The following is a 16,809-nucleotide window of genomic DNA, read 5'->3' as shown; positions in this document are numbered from 1 at the left end:
TCACACAAGCGAGCCCATCCACACCTTGGTATTGCTCCTATGCAAGGCCGCATGTGCAACAGGATTACCCACATGGGAAAACACAGTTTTGAATAACTGGTATAGTGCAATGGTAGTGCAACAGACAACGATGTGCAGAAGGAGCCCTGGTGCCTCCTTAACTCATGCTAACCTCGACATTTGGGAGAGGGGAGTGTTGCCAACCTCCAGGTGGGCCTGGTGCCCCCCCCCCCAGAATTACGGTTGCTCTCCAGATGACAGAGGTAGCACCCCTGGAGGAAATGGAATATTCTCCGGTGTCACATCCCCCACCTAACTCCCTCCCCTCCCTCAATTCTGCCCCTCCAGGGCACCGCCAACAAATCTGGAAGGAATACACAAGGAAACGCTCAACTCTGGACATTAATGAATAAGCCTAAGGGCGCTGCAGCACTTTCTGGACCGTCTAAAGAATGTGACTTTGGGACGCTGTTTATACTAACCCCTGACTGTATATTTACTTGCCAATTTGCACTTTATAATTGTTTACACTTATGCACTTTATGGAGGCTGGAATCTGCTTCTGGAGATTTCTGCTTGAGAATTGTTAAATTTGGCTGGTCATTTGGCTTGCGGGTTCCCCCCCCCCCGTAACAGAATGGTGGCTGGAATTGGGAAGGGTGGAGTGGGAAGCACTGGGGTATGTGGCAGGATAGGGAAGGAGTAAGTGTCAGGCATTTAATAAGGCCAGAATCACTCACACATTGCAACATGCCAGAACGCTTCTTGTACAGCCAGCCATTGATTCAGAAATGTGATACGAGCACCTGCAGAACTGACTGCTTTTCATCTCTGCACACTGGGGACTGGAACTGTGAGGGTTTTTTAAAAAAAAGTTTTATATACTGAATGCTTTTCACCGCTGCAAATGTTCCCTATAATCCTAAAAGGGATGCAGTCAAGCTTATTTACTTAGGGAAGTTCAAGATAATTTCTGAAACGCAACAGGAGTGACTTCAGCCCGCAACACAGTCTCTCTCTACACAAGATGCCTTGGTATGTGTTTGTCAAGTGTAGAGAGATGCAATGTTAGCTGGGAAGCGTAGTTGAAAAAGACAGAGCCAATGGAGATCGCTCCTCAGAGGGTTTGTTAATTTCATCTCCACCTCCCGGAAGGCTCTGGCAATTTCACCTCTCCAGTTTAAAACTGTGTGAAATTGCAACCAGAGGGCAGCGAGGAATGGAAACGGGCTGGAGCTGCCTTCCAGAGCCGGGCTTGGACCTGGAGAGGCTATCATGGGCTGAAGTTTCCCTTCTGGCATTTCGTAGCCCTTTCACACAGCTCCAGTGCCCCTACCACTGGCTCTTTCTAAACTACCCTTCCTAGGTATCATTGCCCGACACCGTTTGGTGTAGTGGTCAGAGCCAGTTTGGTGTAGTGGTTAAGAGCGCGGGACTCTAATCTGGAAAACCGGGTTTGATTCCCCACTCCTCCACTTGAAGCCAGCTGGGGGACCTTGGGCTAGTCACAGCTTCTAGCTCTCTCAGCCCCATATTGTGAGGATAATAACTGACATACTTTGTAAACTGCTCTGAGTGGGTGTTAAGTCATCCTGAAGGGCGGTATATAAATCAAATGTTGTTGTTGTTGTTATGTTCTTCATGTGTCAGATGTCTTGCGTAGAGAGACTCACAGGCAGCTGTTTCACTCAGAAAACAATGCCTTAGGGTGGAACGGGGAGGGGAGTGAGGGGTGGGCGCAGCAATGGAGGCACCTTTTAATTCGGATCCCAATTCCAATTTGAAGTTTGCAATTCAGAATGCTCTTATGCAGAGGCCTGTATAAGTAACTTTACTTCCATGAGAATTTTTCCCGGTGAAAATGAAAAGGCCCTTGAATTGCAGTGCCCTGTTGAGCAGGAGCCTTCTGACTTACCACGCTCGGGTTGCCAAATCTGGGCTGGAAAATCCCTGGAGATTTGGGGGTGGAACCTGGGGCACAGCAAGGACTGGGGAGGGGAGGGGCCTCAGTGGGGTACGATGCCAGAGTCTGCCCTCCAAAGCAGCCATTTTCTCCAGGGGAACTGACCTCTGCAGCCTGGAGATCAGTTCTAATTCCGACAGATCTCCTGGCTCCACCGGGAGGTTGGCAAGCCTGCCCTGAGTTTCCGATAGCTGGGTATTCCCACCTCTGATCTCTTTCCAAAAAAGCTAGACTGTGCCTCACGTCGAGGGAAAGGGGGGGCTGCTGGCCTTTGACCGTTTCCCTTTCAGGCACCTGACTATTTTGGGCGGGACTGGAGGGACCACCGTTACCAGCAAAGTCTCCCCCCTTGATACCTTCAGAGCAAACTGAAAAAGGGAGTGAATGACTCGATGGGGATGGAAGCAGGCGCACACGCTCTCAGAGGCAGGCGGGAAGGGAATGGGGGTGGACAGGCAGGTGAGGGCACCTTCTAGGAAGAAGAATCGTACCAAGTCAGGTATCCGTCGCTCCACTGCTACCTATTCCCCAAACACACCTGCTTTCAAACAGAGGAAGTTATAATACTGTGCAGGTCCAGTGACCAAATGGACACCATGCACCTCCACGGTAGGTGACTGACAATATGTTCACACCACGTACCGCGTCTTTATTGTACCGCTCTCTTGGGCCTACCAAACCCTTTCTCTCTGGGGGGGGTCTACCCACCCCCAAGGTCCCCCCCCTTGTGCCTCCTCAAACAAAAGTGGAACGTTCCTTCATGAAAGGAGCAGTGGTGAGGTCCTGTTTGGGGCTGCACCGTTCCAGGGAGCTGGAGCTGCGCAGCGGGATCATGCAGCGTTCCGCGGGTTTGCCCTGCCCCATCATGCCCCAACAGCAGAGCACTCGGAGGAACTCCTTCCGCATGTCCTTGCTGCGGAGGGTGTAGATGAGGGGGTTGATGGCGGAATTGAGGGTGGCAAAGGCAAAGAAATACTTTGACTGGTAAAGGATGGTGCATGACTTCCTGGGACACAAAGCATCTATCAAGAGGACGATGAAGGCCGGCAGCCAACACACAATGAAGGCCCCCAGGACGAAGGTCACAGTCCTCAGTAAGGCCATAGTCTGGGATCCGGCCATCTCGGCATGGCTGGAACGGACAATGCGGTAGATCCGGACATAAAGGACCACGATGGACAAAAGAATGAGGGTGAAGATGGTGACCACAAAGAAGACGTAGCGCTTGGAGTAGAGCGGCAGGACAGTGGAGCACGCCTCGAGGTTATTCATGCAGTTCCAACCCAGAACGGGCAGCCCCCCGACGATGGCCGAGATGACCCAGCACGCCCCGATCAGGAGCACCATCCGGCAGTTCTTGTCGCTGCTGTAGACCTTCACTTTGGTGATGGCCACATGCCTCTCGATGGCGATGGCCAACAGGCTGAAGACAGAGGCTGCCAAGGTGGCAAAGGCCGTCCCCTCCCGCACAAACCACTGCAGCGGGGTGAGGAGGAAGGTCGCCGGGCCTGACAGCACCACGTTGGCAATGAAGGCGGCGCCAGCCAAAAGGTCCGAGAAGGCCAGGTTGCCAATGAAGATGTACATGGCCGAATGGAACTTCTTGTTCCTCCAGACAGACACGAGTACCAGCAGGTTCTCCAGGATAATAAAACAGCAAAACACGATGATGACGACCGTGATGGGCCCCAGTGAAGGGACCCCGCCTTTCTCCAGCTTGTCCTTGGTGTAATTGTAGTGCTCCAAGATTTTGCAGGAGTTGAAGTAGTCCTTGTAGAAGCTCCCCATGGTTCTGAGACACTTCCACCTCCCCAGACTGGTTACACGGGTGCCTGCCTGGGGATACTTGCATGAGAGGGCACAGAACCGGACTGCGGCCAGGATACATCCATTGAGAGCAGAAGGAACAAAGGGGCAATGTGGCTAACCCTAGAAGTGGAGGAGACACAAAATCAACAGAGTTAGGAGCTTGGAGAAAAGACTGGGGAAAGGGACAACATTTTAGGGTTGGCGTTCTCCCTTAATTATGACATCTCCAGTCTACAGAGTTTAGTCCCCCTGAAAAAAAAGTAACTTTGAAGAGTAGACTATGGCATCACATCCCTGCTGAGCATCCTAAATCTTGCCCCTCTTGGGCTCTACCCCCAAATCTCCAGGAATTTCCCAACCTAGGCCGTTTCCAGACGGCTTACCTGCCTCCGGAACGTCGCGCCATGTTGTGGGGAAAATGTGAAATACCGCGTTTTCTTGTGCGACATCGCGCAAAACTCACGCAAGAAAACACGGTATTTCGCGTTTTCCCCGCGTGACGTTCCGGAGGCAGGTAAGCCATCTGGAAACAGCCCTAGAGTTGGCAACCCAGCCAGGAGCTATAGGAATATTCAGGCCTGTGCCCATTCAAAGCATTTCTTTTGGGGACCTGAACTTTCGTGTAAACAACATCTGGGACACAGCCAAAGAAACAGAAGCTAAAGGGGCCCCCCTCTCGGATATTGGAGGCTCCCTCTCTACATGTTTAGCCTTCATGAGGATTCAGTCTCCAGTCCTTTTATTTAAATCCCGCCCCCCCCCCCCCAAACAAGCAAGCAGACAACTGCCCACACATGACATTTACTTTATGGGAAAGAACAGTTTAATACACTTTTTAAAAGTAAGTAGATATGTTGGTCCAGGGGTCATTTCTTAGAAAAAGAACTGCAGGAACTCATTAGCATATGCCACACCCCCGGACATCACCGGAAGTGTGTCAGAAGGCCACACCCACCCCTCAGGCCCCTTTCCGCAAAAGTCTCCAGGTATTTCCTTAAAGCAGAATGAACTCAAAGCAGCTGACCCTCCTCTGGAGAGCCAGCCCTGCTTGCACCCGCTCACTCACTCACTCTCTCAAGTCACAAACGAAAATAAAGCAGCATGAATTCCAAGCAGCTTGCCTTCCTTTGGAGCCCAGCACCACTCGGCTTGCGCTAGGAGGAAAAGGAATCACGTGGGCAGGGCTGAAACCCACGTGACCTCTTTTTAGACCTACCAGAACACCGTTCCTGTGCGTTCCGGCTCCAAATGAGCCCTGTGTTGGTCCATAGCAAAATCAGATGAGCTGGGGCACTTCATTCCAACTTTTCATGGATTTTGCCTCCACAAAGCAAAAGCATTTTTGCCCTGCTTGGATTTGCATTTGATATTTAAGGATCCCGGTGGGACTGGGACGCAGAGAGGGAGGGGAAGGGAAGAAACCATGCTGGGGACAGGAAAGCTGTTCTCCCACCTCTGGCCTTCCAAGCACGGCGTCCCACAGGCGGATCATTTCCCCTTTGCTACTGTGTTTCCTGTCTGGCAGGCAGACCCCCCAGCCCTCCGAGCGTGAGTGCGCACGTGCGTGGGGGAGAGGGGTCCACAGTCTAATGGGTGCATATCCCATTTACAGCTTACTCCCCTTCCCCAGACATTCCTGAGCATAAGCTACAGACAAAACGCTATGCATGTTGAAAGCCATGTGTTGGCTCTTGAGCACAAGAGTCTATACACAAAGGAAGCGTCCACAAACAGGCACCCTTCTCATGACTGGGAACAGATTGAGACCGGTAGCCGTATTCGTCTGTTTGTAGTGGTAGAAAAGAGAAAGAGTCTAGAAGCACCTATAAGTCTAACAAAATTTGTGGTAGGGTATAAGCTTTTGTGAACCACAGCTCACTTCTTCAAATATCTATCTTCAGATACCTATCTGAAGAAGTGAGCTGTGGCTCACGAAAGCTCATACCCTACCACAAATGTTGTTAGTCTTATATCTGCTGCTGGACTCTCGCTCTTTTCTAATGATTGGGAGTGTTTGGGAAAAAATTATTTACTTCTTTTATACCTTGCTTTTCTCCCCAATAAGGGTACAAAGAGGCTTACATCCTTCTCCTCCATTCCATTTTATCCTTACAACAACCCCGTGAGGTAGGTGAGGCTGAGTGTGTGTGTGTGTGATTGGAGCAGAAGAAACCCATCAAGCTTCGATGTCAGACTGGAGAATCAAACCTGGGTTTCCTGTATCCTACCCAGACACCTTTACCTGGCTCTGGTTTCCCCAGTCAGGCGTGTAGGCTTCATGCTCATGTGCTGGCGCTAGCAAATAGTCAGGGCCAGTGCGCTTATGCCTCTATCCTCTCTGTGAGCACTGATTTCAATACATTTAATGTCAACTTAGAGAGCCACTGAAATATTCTAATGTGAAGCCAACCAGCACTCAGCCGTGGATACTTCCATCTTGCTAGACTAGAACCCCCTCCCCCATTTTTAGGATCCCAACAATGCCATTAGGTAGGTTAGTCTGAGACAGAAACTGGCCGGTGGGTGGGTGGGTCACCCAGCGAGCATCATGATATTTGGATCTCCCACATCTTAGTCTGACGCTCCAACTCAGTGATTGTTAATGGCAACCAGACTACAAATCTTGGCCAACATTTAGAACTTGAGGGGAGGCAACAGAGAGGCAGCCGATATTTTAGGCAGCTCCTTCTGCATTACCTTCTGTGTCAGCAGAAAAAGAGATTATTCATAATATTCATCTAGCCACAAGGATAACATCTCAGATTTCTCCTCAAAGGCGTTTAAAAATTGGCACATGGCAAATGGAAATCAAATTAGGGACTGGTGGAAGTCTAAGGCCCGGGGTGGGGGGAAGAGATTGGATTGGCATGCCTCTCTAGGAAATGCCAGAAACCGTATGGTTTTATTCTAGAGTTTCTCGTGATTCTAAAAGAGAGCACTGACCTCAGGTCCAGATTTCCCCAAGTGACATAACAGTGGCCATTTTCACACGCTTACTGGCCATGGAATATTGCGCCAAGCTCCCGTAACAACAGTGTCTTCCTGGCGCGATTTCGCGTAAGAACGGCGGTTCTTGCGCGAAATCGCACCAGGAAGACGCTGTCGTTTTGGGAGCTTGGCGCAATTTTCCGTGGCCAGTGAGCAGTGTGAAAATGACCAGTGTTGGTTTATTTTGCCAGTGGGAGGTCTCCCGCCATTGCAGAAGAGTTGGCAACCATGAGTCAAACTGAACACTGGCTGACTGCCGTTAGACACAAGGGGCGCATGGAATGGATGCCAGAGATCTATGGATCAGATCCAAACATTTTAAAAATACCTCTATGAAGTTGCCTTGCCTAGAGCGCAGTTTTTGTCTTGTAGGTCACTTGTGCAATTAGATATTAATGTGGTATACATAGTGGTGGTTGTGGTAGCGAGTTAAAATGTCGAGAACCACTGCTCTCACCACCACACCACACTGGCTTTCACTCTTCTCACAGTTTTGCAGCAGAGCTCAAAATGGTAGCCACTCTGCGGACTAGTAGCAGTTAAGTGGCTACTAGATGCAACTGTCAACAAATCCTCTCTTTTCCTACCCTTGCCCTGAGTAAGATCGGCCACGTAAAAGCCATCAATGAGCAATCCGGAGGGATTCTGTTTTCCGCATGGAGCACCCTCCATGCAGTGCGATATCTCAATGTACAACATCATAGGAAATTTCCATTTTTCAGAATTTAATTCAAGAAGTCTTATTGGTCCTCCCCACCCCACCCCACCGTTGACTCTTTATGACCCATCACACAATTGGTGCAAATGTCTCAGTTTACATCACGGGCAAAATCATCTGTCCAAGAAGTCTCCATAGATAAACGACAGTAATTCTTTACCTGACTGCTTTGTGTTGTTAGGTTAAAAAAATAAGGTCCTGCTTCTGCCCACGTACACATCCTATTTTCCCCAAACGATATAAAGAACCTCCTGCCCTTAGGCCCTGAGAGAGCCAAACTTCAGTTTCCCTCAGTGCAGCTGCAGGGTCTGACAATGTTCCAAGACTAATCTTTTCTCTCAGATGTTGGAATGTTTGTAAATATTCCAAGACATTACAGCAGGTCAAGCAAACAGATAAGGGTGTGGAGGGGCAGTGCTTGCCAAATACAGGAATCTTCCAGTAGGCTAGTAGGATTGTTAAAGGTGTTTTCAAGACTTTCAGGCTCCCTCCTATTGTTGCCAACCTCCCAGTGGGGCCTGGAGATCTCCTGGAATTACAAATGATTTCCAGATGACAGAGATGATGATGTTTAACCTTATTTATGGTCCACCTTTCTCTTCTTTTCAAGAGCAAGAGTCCAGTAGCACCTATAAGAGTTACAAAATTTGTCACAGGGTGTGAGCTTTTGTGAGCCATAACTCACTTCTTCAGATACCTGAAGCTCACGAAAGCTCATACCCTACCACAAATTTTGTTAGTCTTATAGGTACTGCAGGATTCTTGCTCTTTTCTACTGCTACAGACAGACTAACACGGCTACCTATTTTAATCTATCTTTTTTTCAAGTGAGTCAGGTTAGACTGCCAGGGAATAGCTAGCCGACGGCCAGTAAGTTTATACTTGGTCCAGATAACAGCTGGTAGTTGAGATATTGCGGCCAATTCCAAGTAGCACTGTGGGGTCAGGTTGTATTCCACATAAAGCATGCAGCAACTAGCTACTGCCACTGAAAACCAGCCTCTCTGTTTCATCTTCCAGTTTACACAAATCACCGCTTTGATATTTCTATAACATGCCGTTATAGAATATACAGTCTACTGGTAATGAGATCCTTATGTTTAGTTGAACATCCCTATAACAATTAAGGTGTGCCGCTTAACAACATAACATTACTGTCAGCAAAACACAACAAAGCATTCAAGTAACAGGGTTATTATTTTTTTTACTCCATTAAAACATATTACATTTCAACTGTTGCTTTAATACTAGGTTTGGAGCCCCACCTTCCCCTTCCAACAGAACTCTCCTGAAGACAGAGGTCTAGCTCTGGGGTAGGGTGGGGAGAAAAACAGGCTGCTGTGGCCCCTCCTCAGGTGGAGGGAAATGGGAGGAAAGGAACCAGCTTCCCACAAATGAGACGCGCACACACACTGACTGCCTGGACATCTCCTGCCCCCAATTCTTCGTTACGTTCTTGAGAAGTTGGCAAGTGTGAAACCCACCAAGGTCCCAGAAGTAAAGCTGAAGGCCAAGAGGATCGGTGGGGATCATGAAGGTATTTGGAGGGCAGCCCCCTGTCATGTTGTCATGTATACACTAAGCAACTGTTTAAGTACACACACAACAACACACAAAGCAGAATCCATTAATCAGAGCTGAGTAAAGCGCCTTTCCCTCCCACCCTCTGCAACCGAAGCATCGGGATGTGATTCCAGTTTGCTCGGCTGGGGTTGGGAAACGCCTGGCGATTTGTGGGTGGAGCCTGGAGAGGGCGGGTTTGGGGGAAGGGAGGGACCTCAGTGGGGCAGGGTACCCTACAGCCCATCCTCCAGACCAGCCATTTTCTCCAGGGGAACCCTCGGTGCATATGGACTGGGCTGCCAGCAATCCAACCGAAACCCCACCGGATGACTCGAGAGTGCAGGAGGTCTTGAATCTAGTCCAAGGATGCCAGGGAGCCATTTGGCCTAGACACCCTCATTAAACTCTTGCCAAAGAACAGACTTATAGGGCAACTACCCAGAACAGAAAGAAGCCCTTGAACAGCAACAGGCAAGGGTTCTTGCCACAGAATCACCTGCTCTATGCCTGCTGCACCATGTTTCAGTCCCAGGGCATCGCCGCCCTCAGCTTGGCAGGAGTCCTGCGTGCTTAAAGGGGCATTGGTCAAAATGCACTGGGAGTTCCTCAGGAGCCACAGCTTGGCTGAGAGGAAGGGCTTTCTTGCCACCAAATGGCAGTTGTGTGCCCTGGCACTAGAGAGAGTGCCCAGAGCATAAAACGAAAATGTGCAAACTGTTTATGAATGACCAGGGGCTGAGGAGGGAAAGCAAACACCCTGCGAACACTTTCGAGTTCCCAAGCCTCTGAAACAGTCACAAAAATATGTTTTTTAAGCAAACAACTTGTGTGTGTGGGTGGGTGGGTGGGGGTTTGCGCTACAGGGAATTGCCAGAGGGGATCTCCTGGAATTTCCACCCACCCAGATCTCCCCCTAGAAGATTCCCCAAGTTCTCAACAGGCCAATTTCTTGTCTCCAAACCTTCTTCTTTAGCTGGTTTTCAGTGTTATGAATCACGGAAAGCGTCCCTCAGGCCATTTTTGAGTGTTTGGGGTTTTTTTCCTAGTTAATTTATAACGTATTTCCCCCCCTGCATTACCAGGGCAGACCCTTAAGCAGGGTGGGGGAACGATAAGGAGGGAGAGTATACTTCCTCAAGTAACTAGAAGCCAACAAACGGAAAAAAGGAAGTATGCCAAAGCGTAACTCAGTACAATATTATTGTCTGTACCACAATACAATTATCAATGTATCTACATTGAGTTTACAATGATCTACAGCAGTTCAAAATACATGCATAGAGAGAGAATAAATTTCAATATAGTAAAGTTCTCTCAAAATTAACTTATAGCGCCCGAAGGTATACAGTTCCAAAAGAGCTGGTTGGTGACATCCAAGGTTGCAAAGTTTGCAAAAAACGGGTGGCAAAGCAGGTGGCAACGAGCTACACCGGTCTCATTCCTTCGGCTCGTTTCAGAAATGGTCCTTCGTCAGGCCACAGTTTTCCTACAATTCATATTAGAAGATGTCAATATCAAACCATTCAGGAGTATCCCGGTGGTTTCATATCTCCAGCCATACTTACTATTTCATCAGGCGAAATTCATGTAGAGAGTCAACCATCAGACAATATCAAATGCTGAAATCAGGTGACCAGGGCACGCACTTCATCAATTAAATACAAAAGCTCAAGGCTAATTAACAATTAACATTACATTATTTCATTTAAAGGGACTTGACTACCAGATCTATTGCACTTTTCCCAAACCCATTTCAATATTCCATTAATCTCAGCAAGGCCAACATGAATTGCACATCAACCCACAATCAGGAACTTGACCAATAAATACATTGCACTTTTTCCAGAACCGTTTCTATATTCAACTATCTCACACGCAACCAATATAGATTATGCAACAGGGTGGCTCTCAAAAAATCCGTGGGAGAGTAGCCTTTCGACCGATTACATCACCAAACTACACGAACTCACTGCATTTAAAGAGGTATATCTGATGAATATATTGCACTTTCCTCATTGCACATTCCCCATTGCAAGGTAGAAAACCAAAAATAATTTCAGCCAGAGGGAAACAATTAGGTGGGAGGGGGGGAGGGAAAAAACCCAAATTTAAAGAAACACCGAATAATCAATGTCATTATTCAAACCCTCTGGTATCATGGTGTGTAATTTGAAAATCCACCTGATTTCAGCCTGTAGGAGAAGGCGTTTGTTAAAACCAGTTCTCTTTACCACCTCCAAGACAGAGTACCTAAAAGTTCTATCAGGTCCATGTCTATTCCGCAGATGTTGATAGAGGGGCGTATCTTCACTCTGGTTTCTGACCCTCGATATATGTTCCTGTATGCGTAAACGCACTGGGCGGCTGGTACAGCCTACATATAGTAATGGGCAACTGCATTGCAAGAGATACACTACATTATTAGTGTTACATGTGGAGAAGTCCCTAGGTGTTATAGGGTGCCGTAGACTGGGGAGTTTCATCTTCCTGAGGTCTACACAGAAGGCACACACACTACAATGCCCGCATGGAAAGTGTCCAAGCGGTAAATTATTTTGTTTAATCGGACTCAAAAGATCTGAATGTACTAAGAGGTCCTTTAAACTCTTAGTCCGACGGTATCCTATTTTGGGCGGAGTTGCACAGCCTGGAATATCTAAAAGGACCCGCCAGTATTTTTTGATAATTCCCACTATCGATTCGGCCAGGGGAGAGTGGTCAATTGCCCAGGTGATACCCGTTCTCTCTGTATCGCGTTGCCTATAGGAAAGCAATTGTGAGCGGAGCGATCGATCTGCTCTTTGTTTGGCCCGGGAAATCACCCAAGATGGGTATCCCCGCGCCATAAAATCGTTTGCCATTCTACTAGCTTCTTCCTGATAATGACATTGAAAAGAAGCATTTCTTTTGATACGCAAGAATTGCCCCACCGGGATGTTCTTTTTGAGAACTGTTCGGTGGTAGGAATTATACTGTAGATAGGCTGCCCTGTCTGTGGGTTTCTTAAAGGGCCTCACTCCTAATGACGTGGCTGACCTCTTAAACACCACAACATCCAGGAAAGGGATGCTATCCCCACTGCCCTGATGTGTGAATCGTATATTTTCATCCAAGTTATTCAGCCATTCTACAAAGCTCTCCACTGCTGCAGGAGTGCGCATTATGCAAAAAATGTCATCTATGTATCTCTTTATGCAAATGATCTGTTCCAAAAATGGATTAATTTCCGGGTCATATAGGTACTTGTTTTCCAGAGACGCCATAAATAAAATTGCAATACTTGGGGCCGCGGGGCACCCCATCGCGACCCCTTTAATTTGAAAGAAAAATTGGTTCTCAAATCTAAAGTAGTTCTTTTCAGTTATGAGGTCCAAAAAATCCAAAAGAAAACTGGTCGGGGGAAAGAGGGTGGACCGCATATTTAATGTCCCTTCTATTACTGTCCTAGCCTCACAATGGGGAATGGAAGTGTAAAGTGACTGCACATCTAATGTTAGCAGGTAAGCCTCTGGTGGAACTTCCATATCCTCTATTAATTTAATGAAATCGGTGGTATCCTTTATAAAAGACTTAACTGTTGTCACGAAGGGTTGTAGGAAGCTATCCAAATAGATCGCCAGCGGTTCGAGGACCGAGTTACACGCAGAGATAATCGGGCGTCCGGGGGGAGGACGCCCAGGTTTATGAATTTTGGGCAGGCAATAGAAGACCGGCACCCGTGGGTCTTGGTTAAATAAAGCCTGATGTAACGATTGGGATATAACATTATTAGCCAATCCATTATCCAGTAATATTTTAATAATTCTTTGGATCTCAATCGTAGGATCGTGATCGATCGGGGTATAATACTCCCGGTCTGAAAGTTGTCGTAGGACCTCCTGTCGGTAGTCCTCTCTATCCAACAGGACAATCCCTCCCCCTTTGTCTGCCGGTTTTATGATAATTCCCTCGTCTTTTTGTAAAGATTGTAAAGCTGTCCACTCAAGTCTAGTCAAGTTCTGCCGCGTTCTTTCAGGCTGGCTCTCCACCTTTGCTACCTCCTTAAGTACTAGTCTCTCAAATGTCTCTAGTTGGGTATCTGTCACTTGTGGGGTAAAGGTGGATCTACTCTTCAACCCAACACATGAAGAGCCCAAGGGAGTGTTGCCAAAAAACTTTTTTAATTTTAACTGTCGAAAAAGTTTATACAAATCAATCCTAGTATTAAGAGCATTATATCTAGGACGAGGAACGAAGCCCAATCCTTTGTTCAAAACCTGCACTTCTAAATCCGTGAGTGGCCGACTGGATAAATTAAAGACTATGTTCTGAATCTGCCTCTGCGCGGGAGGCGGCCCCTCGCTAAAAAAGCGCGTCTTGAGGACTGATTAGGTATCGTTCGGTTCCTAAGGGTCCGTCCCTCGTCACTCGATTGGTCTGTATCTGAGGGATCAGTGGTATCAAAATCAGTCGTTCCTTCCCAAGATTGGGACTTGTACTTGGAACAACGCACTAAAATTACCAAACTGACCCTCCATGCTTCCTCCCTGATAGAATATAGTAAAGAAAATATCATCCCAAGAGGTTTACGATTACATAAACCACCAGGGATGTATACCAATGACGAGCCCTTTAAGAAAAAGTGGGCTCAAATTTTGAATAAGTGCTCGTTTGATCTCATGTTATTGTTAATTGAGCGTATCGCACAAGAAAAAGATGAAGTGGGATTGAATATCGAGCAGGTAGAGACTGAACTTAAAACTAAATTTTCTGAGGAGGAGTTCAAGGCTAGATCTAATGAAATAGGGAGACTTATAAAGGAATGTGAAACTAAGCTCAAGGATTTGAAGTTAAAGAAACTTAATAGGGACAGACATGACTATTCCAATGGGAACATTTATAATTGGAAGGAACGGACCCCTAAAAAACGTGTTACTTGGGCCCCTTCGGTTCCAGGAACGACTGATTTTGATACCACTGATCCCTCAGATACAGACCAATCGAGTGACGAGGGACGGACCCTTAGGAACCGAACGATACCTAATCAGTCCTCAAGACGCGCTTTTTTAGCGAGGGGCCGCCTCCCGCGCAGAGGCAGATTCAGAACATAGTCTTTAATTTATCCAGTCGGCCACTCACGGATTTAGAAGTGCAGGTTTTGAACAAAGGATTGGGCTTCGTTCCTCGTCCTAGATATAATGCTCTTAATACTAGGATTGATTTGTATAAACTTTTTCGACAGTTAAAATTAAAAAAGTTTTTTGGCAACACTCCCTTGGGCTCTTCATGTGTTGGGTTGAAGAGTAGATCCACCTTTACCCCACAAGTGACAGATACCCAACTAGAGACATTTGAGAGACTAGTACTTAAGGAGGTAGCAAAGGTGGAGAGCCAGCCTGAAAGAACGCGGCAGAACTTGACTAGACTTGAGTGGACAGCTTTACAATCTTTACAAAAAGACGAGGGAATTATCATAAAACCGGCAGACAAAGGGGGAGGGATTGTCCTGTTGGATAGAGAGGACTACCGACAGGAGGTCCTACGACAACTTTCAGACCGGGAGTATTATACCCCGATCGATCACGATCCTACGATTGAGATCCAAAGAATTATTAAAATATTACTGGATAATGGATTGGCTAATAATGTTATATCCCAATCGTTACATCAGGCTTTATTTAACCAAGACCCACGGGTGCCGGTCTTCTATTGCCTGCCCAAAATTCATAAACCTGGGCGTCCTCCCCCCGGACGCCCGATTATCTCTGCGTGTAACTCGGTCCTCGAACCGCTGGCGATCTATTTGGATAGCTTCCTACAACCCTTCGTGACAACAGTTAAGTCTTTTATAAAGGATACCACCGATTTCATTAAATTAATAGAGGATATGGAAGTTCCACCAGAGGCTTACCTGCTAACATTAGATGTGCAGTCACTTTACACTTCCATTCCCCATTGTGAGGCTAGGACAGTAATAGAAGGGACATTAAATATGCGGTCCACCCTCTTTCCCCCGACCAGTTTTCTTTTGGATTTTTTGGACCTCATAACTGAAAAGAACTACTTTAGATTTGAGAACCAATTTTTCTTTCAAATTAAAGGGGTCGCGATGGGGTGCCCCGCGGCCCCAAGTATTGCAATTTTATTTATGGCGTCTCTGGAAAACAAGTACCTATATGACCCGGAAATTAATCCATTTTTGGAACAGATCATTTGCATAAAGAGATACATAGATGACATTTTTTGCATAATGCGCACTCCTGCAGCAGTGGAGAGCTTTGTAGAATGGCTGAATAACTTGGATGAAAATATACGATTCACACATCAGGGCAGTGGGGATAGCATCCCTTTCCTGGATGTTGTGGTGTTTAAGAGGTCAGCCACGTCATTAGGAGTGAGGCCCTTTAAGAAACCCACAGACAGGGCAGCCTATCTACAGTATAATTCCTACCACCGAACAGTTCTCAAAAAGAACATCCCGGTGGGGCAATTCTTGCGTATCAAAAGAAATGCTTCTTTTCAATGTCATTATCAGGAAGAAGCTAGTAGAATGGCAAACGATTTTATGGCGCGGGGATACCCATCTTGGGTGATTTCCCGGGCCAAACAAAGAGCAGATCGATCGCTCCGCTCACAATTGCTTTCCTATAGGCAACGCGATACAGAGAGAACGGGTATCACCTGGGCAATTGACCACTCTCCCCTGGCCGAATCGATAGTGGGAATTATCAAAAAATACTGGCGGGTCCTTTTAGATATTCCAGGCTGTGCAACTCCGCCCAAAATAGGATACCGTCGGACTAAGAGTTTAAAGGACCTCTTAGTACATTCAGATCTTTTGAGTCCGATTAAACAAAATAATTTACCGCTTGGACACTTTCCATGCGGGCATTGTAGTGTGTGTGCCTTCTGTGTAGACCTCAGGAAGATGAAACTCCCCAGTCTACGGCACCCTATAACACCTAGGGACTTCTCCACATGTAACACTAATAATGTAGTGTATCTCTTGCAATGCAGTTGCCCATTACTATATGTAGGCTGTACCAGCCGCCCAGTGCGTTTACGCATACAGGAACATATATCGAGGGTCAGAAACCAGAGTGAAGATACGCCCCTCTATCAACATCTGCGGAATAGACATGGACCTGATAGAACTTTTAGGTACTCTGTCTTGGAGGTGGTAAAGAGAACTGGTTTTAACAAACGCCTTCTCCTACAGGCTGAAATCAGGTGGATTTTCAAATTACACACCATGATACCAGAGGGTTTGAATAATGACATTGATTATTCGGTGTTTCTTTAAATTTGGGTTTTTTCCCTCCCCCCCTCCCACCTAATTGTTTCCCTCTGGCTGAAATTATTTTTGGTTTTCTACCTTGCAATGGGGAATGTGCAATGAGGAAAGTGCAATATATTCATCAGATATACCTCTTTAAATGCAGTGAGTTCGTGTAGTTTGGTGATGTAATCGGTCGAAAGGCTACTCTCCCACGGATTTTTTGAGAGCCACCCTGTTGCATAATCTATATTGGTTGCGTGTGAGATAGTTGAATATAGAAACGGTTCTGGAAAAAGTGCAATGTATTTATTGGTCAAGTTCCTGATTGTGGGTTGATGTGCAATTCATGTTGGCCTTGCTGAGATTAATGGAATATTGAAATGGGTTTGGGAAAAGTGCAATAGATCTGGTAGTCAAGTCCCTTTAAATGAAATAATGTAATGTTAATTGTTAATTAGCCTTGAGCTTTTGTATTTAATTGATGAAGTGCGTGCCCTGGTCACCTGATTT

The 16,809-nt window shown here is 46.8% G+C and overlaps 1 protein-coding gene across 1 annotated transcript in view; it reads right to left on the bottom strand.

The window, feature by feature from the left end:
* Positions 1–395: 395 nt before the first annotated feature.
* The window catches only part of S1PR2 (sphingosine-1-phosphate receptor 2), a 47,764-nt gene continuing 31,350 nt past the window's right edge, over positions 396–16,809 (bottom strand). The window contains exon 3 of the mRNA XM_055003714.1: positions 396–3,892. Within this exon, the coding sequence (XP_054859689.1) occupies positions 2,699–3,751 (1,053 nt within the window). The 5' untranslated portion in view covers positions 3,752–3,892 and the 3' untranslated portion in view covers positions 396–2,698. The remainder of the gene's footprint in view (positions 3,893–16,809) is intronic.

This window comes from Eublepharis macularius, chromosome 19 (genome assembly GCF_028583425.1).
Source record: "Eublepharis macularius isolate TG4126 chromosome 19, MPM_Emac_v1.0, whole genome shotgun sequence".
NCBI lineage: Eukaryota > Metazoa > Chordata > Lepidosauria > Squamata > Eublepharidae > Eublepharis > Eublepharis macularius.
This window is presented reverse-complemented; position numbering and strand designations above follow the sequence as displayed.